Here is a 9,087-nt window from a genome sequence, read left to right on the forward strand (position 1 = left end):
CTCCCTAAAAATAAAAATAACCTTTTTTATTTTTCTTTCATATTTTAAATCTAAATGTGTTAATTTCTCTTCCTAAAACCCCCTAGAGGACACTATTTAAAAGAAAATTTTCAAAAAATTATTCTGGGGAACATGCCCCCAGACCCCCCTAGTTTTGCTGGGTCACAGTAAAAATAATAAGTTTTATCTAGGGGCTTAGCCCCCCAAAAAGAGGGAACCTAGATTTGCCCCTATTGTAAAAAATGACATTTGTGGCAACACTCAAAAGGTTCGGTGCTGCAGCCCTGGAAGAAGTGGCTTGCGAAACGCCCTGTATGTGGTTGCTGCTAGATCTCACTTGTCTTCATGTATGATGTGATCGCTGAGATCCACTCTGATCTCACTGATGTATTGAACGAGCTCAGATGCAGCTGACGTGGACAGTGATACATTTTTGGTTATTCTGGCTCTTTACTCTTAGGACTTAGTGACAATGAAACTTAACTGTGTGGGTTAGCTTTAATTGCGGGCATGCTTGCATATAGATCAAATAAAACATTTAGAAATTATAGCACTTTTCCGACATAGTAGGACTACCCCTGTTTTATAGCACATGTAGTCCTCTACACGTGTTGCTTTTTACCTGTTAGTGTTGTGACTATTTATTTAGTCTAGACTTAGACTAAATTTAGACTTATTTTAGTTTAAGATCCTTTTGATATTTGAAACATATTACACATTCATACGCACAAATATACACAGGAACACGCACATGCATGAAGCACATACACACAACATACAAAGGCGAGAGTTTGGGACAATGGTGACATTGAAACATCACTCCATTGATTTTTGTAGGTGTTTGTGGTGACGATTATAAACTCGCAGCTGTGAACAGAGAAACAGAAGGAGATAGACAGAGAAAGAATAATAGTGGCTGGCAAGAAAGAAAGAATAAAGGGCGTAAAGAGAGAAACTGTCCGTTTTTTCTATAAGTTCTCAACCCTCGAGGTCACGCAATTCACACATCCACACTGACATGCATTGTCGTAGGGAAGTGAGGAAGAGAGTTAGAGAGAGAGAGAGAGAGAGAGAGGGGGGGGGGGGGGCGAGAGAGGGAGCAGAATTCGCATTCCCTCTGGGCCAGTAGCCTAGCTTGTGTGTGAATGACAGACAGGGTTCTGATGCAAAGGCTCGAGGACTAAAGCTGAAATTTGGCAGCTTTTGATCCCCCTTGTTTCTCAACTATATGGTTTTCTTCCTTGAACATTTTATTAAGCATTATCGAAAATGGACTCGCGCCCTCTTGTCAGCACGGGCATCCCTACACCGGACCCGACTCCTGCCGCTGTGACCGGAGCCCTGGAGACACGCGCGCCCTGGAACATCAGCGCTGTAAGTGTGCACCGACTGATGGAGCTGCCGCCTGAAACCACCTCCGTAAGTAACGAAACATTTCATGCATGTTTTACTAACCTTGTGTAGAGAACGTGCATAACTGCTCCACTGCTAACTCAGATCTAAACTCGTATTATTGCCATACGAAAAAAAGGAACCTTTTCGTGCTGCATGTGTTGTAGAAAATTAGCTATTTTTTTCAAGGTTTATACATATAAATACTTTTTTTTAATGAACGGTTGATCAATGGTTGATCACAGCACTGCCGCTGTGGGACACATCTCCGTGGCTCATTCAGCGCTGCTCATGAATGAACACGAGACGCGGGAATTCCGAAATCGTCCTGGAGCGCACCTCTTACAAGCTTGTGGAGTAGCCTGACATAGAGACGAGCGTGTCTCATTTCGCGTCTATTATTCCTGGCTTTCGAGACTAAAGTGTCTTGTTACCGGAAAAGGCAATTCCCGTGCGGTTTCAATAGATACCGTTAATTACCGAGTCACATGCACCGGCGGGCGCCTATGTATAGGCGTGCATTTTGTATGTGAGAAAGAATGTGTTCGCACGCCCCCTCAGACCTTCGACTTTATAAACGTAACACATTACTTCCAATAAGAATTTGTACTTCTAATAGAGATACACCAGTGCTGTCGCAGGCTTGCCCTAATAAAGCAGTATCCAGTGTCAGGGTTAGAGTGGAACAATAGAGGACTAACATCTGTGTTGTCATACTGGGGCAAGAAGTGGTTCTCTGGTCTCAAGTCTGAAGCTGAAAACAGTTTGGTTTCGCGCACGGAGCACCAAGTACAATCTCCCGTCTCCACAAAGCACTGGACACATTATGAAGCCCAAAAGAACAGCCTCTCAAGTTTCCAGTCTCCCTCAACCCTGAGGCATGTGTCCACTCTGCACCATCAGGCAAACGGCTGAAGAGGGAATGCTGTTTGGGTTTATCTCTGATGAGCCTGCAATTGCTGTTTCCCAGAGGCCAGATACCTCAGCTGGTTGACTGATGCAGGGATTTATGCGTGTCTGGTGCTGGCTTGTTCTGTGTGATGTACCAGTCAGGATGTGGAGGGATGGGAGGAGAGGTGCAGAGAGGAGCAGAGAGGGGCAGAGAGGAGCAGAGAGGGGCAGAGAGGGGCAGAGAGGAGCAGAGAGGGGCAGAGAGGGGCAGAGAGGAGCAGAGAGGGGCAGAGAGGGGCAGAGAGGGGCAGAGAGGAGCAGAGAGGAGCAGAGAGGGGCAGAGAGGGGCAGAGAGGGGCAGAGAGGAGCAGAGAGGGGCAGAGAGGGGCAGAGAGGGGCAGAGAGGAGCAGAGAGGGGCAGAGAGGGGCAGAGAGGGGCAGAGAGGAGCAGAGAGGGGCAGAGAGGGGCAGAGAGGGGCAGAGAGGAGCAGAGAGGGGCAGAGAGGGGCAGAGAGGAGCAGAGAGGGGCAGAGAGGGGCAGAGAGGAGCAGAGAGGGGCAGAGAGGGGCAGAGAGGGGCAGAGAGGAGCAGAGAGGAGCAGAGAGGGGCAGAGAGGAGCAGAGAGGGGCAGAGAGGGGCAGAGAGGGGCAGAGAGGAGCAGAGAGGGGCAGAGAGGGGCAGAGAGGGGCAGAGAGGGGCAGAGAGGGGCAGAGCGGGGCAGAGCGGCTGCGATGGGTGATGTCAGACTGGACCTGTGGTGCTTGGTTGAGTTTGATTTTATATTGTTGGTTCTATAAACTGAAGCTGGGAGGCAGTGCGTGTTTGTCTGGTGATAGTTAGACGGCTAGGGGGCTTTATTCCTCCAGCCTGAATCTGGCCACCCCCCTTCCTCCCCCTCCTCCTCCTTCTTACCTTCTCTTTCTTCCTCCTCTTCCTGTCTCCATTTCCTCCTCCCTGCTTTCTCTCCACTTACCTCGTCATTGTCAGCTTCATTCCAGTTTTCACCTCCTAATGTGATGTTCTCTCAACGATTTACATTTATATTACGCACTGACCAAGACTAGCGCACACACACATGTTCGCTCATGCCACCTCACGTTCAGCAGGCTTGTGCACCCACATGTGTAAAAAGACACACACACGCGTACGCACAGACACACCGTCCTCTTATTAGATGTGTAAACCACGGCGATGTGTCAACCTCACTCGGTGACTGCCATTGATCAGCCTCCTTAAAGACAAGCAGACAGCTGTGGAGAAAGAGAGAGAGAGAGACAGATTAGGGTAGAGAGGAAGGCAATGGGATGGGAGGGGGGGAGGGGTAGATGAGGGGGTGAGAGGCAGGGGAGGGTGCTATACCTTGACTGGAATTGAACACATCAGTTGAACTGCTGTCAACAGGGACTCGGATGTTTACTGATGTTCTGCTGACGTCTGACCGACCTTGTTCCTCGTAGTGCAACACACACTCACACACATGCTTATACACACACATACTGTACATGTGTGTATTACTGGCTTCACATGCATGTTAATTAGGGGGCCAGCCCTTGTCTGGTCAGGCTCTAGTGTTCCACTGGGCATCCAGGTCTCTGGGCTCCCAATCACTCTCTTTCTGCTCCCTCATTCACACACTCACTCCATCCATCACCTGTCTCCTCTCTTTGCATACTTCACTCTCTTGTTCTTGATATCAAAGTTAACCACAGCAGAACAGAGGAGACCGCTGTGGGACAATCACAAGGTTACACACACACACACACACACACACACACACACACACACACACACACACACACAGACAGACAGACACACACACAGGGATTAAAAGGAAATGGGTGAGTTCCGGCTTTACTATGAGTTAGTACCTAAGATTGGGAATGACAGAGGAAAGCTTTCAAGCAACTTGCCCAGTGAGTGAGTATGTGGGGGTGTTTGTGAGCTAGGTTTGCTCATGCAGACATGGGGACTGAGTGTGCGTCAACTTTTGAGGTAGAAATAAGAAATCAGGAGAGACAAGAGAAAAGGAAATATGGAGAGAGATAAAGAGAGAAGGGGGGAGAGAAAGAGAGAGCGAAAGGGACAGGGAGGGAGGTAAAGAGATGGAGATAGAGAGAGAGGGAGAGACAGCGAGAGATACAACTAAATAAAGGATACAGGTCAGTGTGATCCACTTTGACACACGAAAACCCTGTTCAGTTCTGAGAAGGATGAGGAACCAGGAATGTCACGCATGTCACCCCTGAACCTGATCCCACTCTGCCAGAGTCTGGAGGAGGAGGACAGTGTGGAGTCTGGAGGAGGAAGAGGACAGCGTGGAGCCTGGAGGAGGAGGACAGTGTGGAGTCTGGAGGAGAAGGACAGTGTGGAGTCTGGAGGAGGAGGACAGAGTGGAGTCTGGAGGAGGAGCAGGACAGTGTGGAGTCTGGAGGAGAAGGACAGTGTGGAGTCTGGAGGAGGAGGACAGAGTGGAGTCTGGAGGAGGAGCAGGACAGTGTGGAGCCTGGAGGAGGAGGACAGTGTGGAGTCTGGAGGAGGAAGAGGACAGTGTGGACTCTGGAGGAGGAGGACAGTGTGGAGTCTGGAGGAGGAGCAGGACAGTGTGGAGCCTGGAGGAGGAGGACAGTGTGGAGTCTGGAGGAGGAGGACAGTGTGGAGTCTGGAGGAGGAGGACAGTGTGGAGTCTGGAGGAGGAGGACAGACTGGAGGAGGAGGACAGTGTGGAGCCTGGAGGAGGAAGAGGACAGTGTGGACTCTGGAGGAGGACAGTGTGGAGTCTGGAGGAGGAAGAGGACATTGTGGAGTCTGGAGGAGGAGGACAGTGTGGAGTCTGGAGGAGGAGCAGGACAGGGTGGAGCCTGGAGGAGGAGGACAGTGTGGAGTCTGGAGGAGGTGGACAGTGTGGAGTCTGGAGGAGGAAGAGGACAGTGTGGAGTCTGGAGGAGGAGGACAGTGTGGAGTCTGGAGGAGGAGCAGGACAGTGTGGAGCCTGGAGGAGGAGGACAGTGTGGAGTCTGGAGGAGGAAGAGGAGAGTGTGGAGTCTGGAGAAGGAGGACAGGGTGGAGTCTGGAGGAGGAAGAGGACAGTGTGGAGTCTGGAGGAGGAGGACAGTGTGGAGTCTGGAGGAGGAGGACAGTGTGGAGTCTGGAGGAGGAGGAGGACAGTGTGGAGTCTGGAGGAGGAGGACAGTGTGGAGCCTGGAGGAGGAAGAGGACAGTGTGGACTCTGGAGGAGGACAGTGTGGAGTCTGGAGGAGGAAGAGGACATTGTGGAGTCTGGAAGAGGAGGACAGTGTGGAGTCTGGAGGAGGAGCAGGACAGGGTGGAGCCTGGAGGAGGAGGACAGTGTGGAGTCTGGAGGAGGAGGACAGTGTGGAGTCTGGAGGAGGAAGAGGACAGTGTGGAGTCTGGAGGAGGAGGACAGTGTGGAGTCTGGAGGAGGAGCAGGACAGTGTGGAGCCTGGAGGAGGAAGAGGACAGTGTGGAGTCTGGAGGAGGAGGACAGTGTGGAGTCTGGAGGAGGAGGACAGACTGGAGGAGGAGGACAGTGTGGAGCCTGGAGGAGGAGGACAGTGTGGAGTCTGGAGGAGGAGGACAGTGTGGAGTCTGGAGGAGGAAGAGGACAGTGTGGACTCTGGAGGAGGAGGACAGTGTGGAGTCTGGAGGAAGAGCAGGACAGTGTGGAGCCTGGAGGAGGAGGACAGTGTGGAGTCTGGAGGAGGAGGACAGTGTGGAGTCTGGAGGAGGAGGACAGTGTGGAGTCTGGAGGAGGAGGACAGTGTGGAGTCTGGAGGAGGAGGACAGACTGGAGGAGGAGGACAGTGTGGAGCCTGGAGGAGGAGGACAGTGTGGAGTCTGGAGGAGGAGGACAGTGTGGAGTCTGGAGGAGGAAGAGGACAGTGTGGACTCTGGAGGAGGAGGACAGTGTGGAGTCTGGAGGAGGAGGACAGACTGGAGGAGGAGGACAGTGTGGAGCCTGGAGGAGGAAGAGGACAGTGTGGACTCTGGAGGAGGACAGTGTGGAGTCTGGAGGAGGAAGAGGACATTGTGGAGTCTGGAGGAGGAGGACAGTGTGGAGTCTGGAGGAGGAGCAGTACAGGGTGGAGCCTGGAGGAGGAGGACAGTGTGGAGTCTGGAGGAGGTGGACAGTGTGGAGTCTGGAGGAGGAAGAGGACAGTGTGGAGTCTGGAGGAGGAGGACAGTGTGGAGTCTGGAGGAGGAGGACAGACTGGAGGAGGAGGACAGTGTGGAGCCTGGAGGAGGAGGACAGTGTGGAGTCTGGAGGAGGAGGACAGTGTGGAGTCTGGAGGAGGAAGAGGACAGTGTGGACTCTGGAGGAGGAGGACAGTGTGGAGTCTGGAGGAGGAGCAGGACAGTGTGGAGCCTGGAGGAGGAGGACAGTGTGGAGTCTGGAGGAGGAGGACAGTGTGGAGTCTGGAGGAGGAGGACAGTGTGGAGTCTGGAGGAGGAGGACAGACTGGAGGAGGAGGACAGTGTGGAGCCTGGAGGAGGAGGACAGTGTGGAGTCTGGAGGAGGAGGACAGTGTGGAGTCTGGAGGAGGAAGAGGACAGTGTGGACTCTGGAGGAGGAGGACAGTGTGGAGTCTGGAGGAGGAGCAGGACAGTGTGGTGCCTGGAGGAGGAGGACAGTGTGGAGTCTGGAGGAGGAGGACAGTGTGGAGTCTGGAGGAGGAGGACAGTGTGGAGTCTGGAGGAGGAGGACAGTGTGGAGTCTGGAGAAGGAGGACAGTGTGGAGTCTGGAGGAGGAGCAGGACAGTGTGGAGCCTGGAGGAGGAGGACAGTGTGGAGTCTGGAGGAGGAGCAGGAAAACCTTTTATCCTGTTGCTCTTCTTCTGGTAAACTGATGCTGGTCTACTCGTCTGGATGGTGGCAGATCCAGACCAGACAGACCCCCACCCCTCGCTCCTCGGCTTGTGGCAACGGCCCCAGTGCATGTTGGTGGTATTGGATTTCCGATTAAGCGAGCGACTCCAGACTAGCCTGACGTTGTCATAATCATAATTCTAGTCAGAATATGAGTCTGATACCGCTCCGTTGGGCTGTGAGTATGGGGCGTGTTTCAACCGAACCCGGAAAAAAAATGCCTCTTCGCTCAATTGGATACGTAGTATGTATATGTAGTATGTTCTTTGTTGAAAACAAATTCAACCCAAGTGCTCTTTGGTGACGTGGTTGATTACGTTACTGTTGATCATCTGTCCATCATCGTATAAAGCCCGCCCTGACAATTTTATTGGTCCGAACAGCTCTTGTTCGGGCATAGTTTTTCCCCAACCGAGCGACCCCAGACCCAACTTCCCGACCAAAAGATTTTGTGGGTGGGGCTAAGTTCGGCTGGCACCCAGGCTATCATGTAGCCTATCTGATACTTAATCGGGCTTACCCCATTCTGCAAGTTTTCTGACTCTACTGCAATGCCTTAGCTCACACGCTCGCGACAGGTTGTCCCAAAGTATGGAAAGATGGCGCGGTCCATTTCGCGCTCTCGCTTCCCTCACTGCGCCACTGAGCACTTTCCATAGAAATGAATGGGGATGCCATCTTTAAAGAGCAGGCTCACTGTGTCTACAGTCCCTGTAAGACCCGGTTTAAAATTACAACATCACCTTTAGCTCTCGAAAAAAAAATTTTTTTACATAAACAATGGGTCATACATAAACAATGTCTTGCCTTGCAATGCTATTGGATAAATGTGGTCTTTCAAAAAAAGAAATTAGAAATTAAAGAGCTAAAAGTGACGCTGTAATTTCAACATGGGGTCATGGGGTCTTAGAGGGATATAAGTCTATGAATCAGACAACTCTAAACTCTAAACTGTTGCTATTTTTAGTTAGAACCGTCATTGATGGGTAGAATATTTCAGTTCATTGCCTTCATCTTCTTGTGCGTGGCAAAAAGTGCTGAGATCAATCCCGATCCCCATGTGCTCTCTGCACATGTGCATGGGTGCTTCATTTTCCATTGAATCGCTTTGAGCATGTTATGGCGATGGTACCATCACCAGCAATGCTACCATCCTTCACCACTTTTGAGCCCAAATCCACCAAAATCTTGCTAGCATCACACTTAACCCCCTTCCCTACTCTTTCACGTTGTGCTAGGTTTCCATGGTGACCAGACATGTCTTCCCCACGGTGGATGTTCCTGACCACGCTCACTACACCATTGGTTCAGTCATCCTGGCGGTGGGCATCACAGGCATGCTGGGAAACTTCCTGGTCATGTATGCCTTCTGCAGGTAGGAGGCTGCAGACATTTGAAATCACAGGACGGGCCTCCATGAGGATGTTATAACAATGGCACCAGCCTTCATAAAGGTGTTACAACCAAGTTATTAGCATTCACATAGTGGTGTTACAACACAAATATTAATCCATAAAGGTGTTATTTAAGGGATAATACACTCTGAGGTATGCAAGATGCAGGGTCTAGTTACCTGTAAAGTGCATTATTTTTCAACAACAGCAAACCTCAAATTGTCTTATCCCACTTATATCATGGCCACTTGCCAAAGATGTAAAGTGCCATTCAATTTGTATTTGTTTAATTAAACTCTGCCAAGAAAAATTGTCACTTTATTTGTTATCTGGTTGCTAGGCATGACAAATAATGATCAGTATTTCAGTAACTGAACTTTTAAGGGAAAGTATCCACAATTTTTTCTTCCAGTGGATAGACGACCCATAGATACGAGGTGCTAGTAAAGTCAGACTGTAGGAACTAAAGGTCTCGACTGGAAAGTTGTAAAGACCTCTAGCTATATTCATTTACAAACTTGTAAA

General features: G+C 50.7%; 1 protein-coding gene across 1 annotated transcript in view; it reads left to right on the top strand.

The window, feature by feature from the left end:
- Positions 1-1,151: 1,151 nt before the first annotated feature.
- Positions 1,152-9,087, top strand: part of opn4b (opsin 4b) — a 20,510-nt gene continuing 12,574 nt past the window's right edge. Inside the window, exons 1-2 of the mRNA XM_062475334.1 lie at positions 1,152-1,419; positions 8,407-8,543. Of these exons, the coding sequence (XP_062331318.1) occupies positions 1,270-1,419; positions 8,407-8,543 (287 nt within the window). The 5' untranslated portion in view covers positions 1,152-1,269. The remainder of the gene's footprint in view (positions 1,420-8,406; positions 8,544-9,087) is intronic.

The sequence above is a fragment of the Osmerus eperlanus genome, chromosome 12 (assembly GCF_963692335.1).
Source record: "Osmerus eperlanus chromosome 12, fOsmEpe2.1, whole genome shotgun sequence".
NCBI lineage: Eukaryota > Metazoa > Chordata > Actinopteri > Osmeriformes > Osmeridae > Osmerus > Osmerus eperlanus.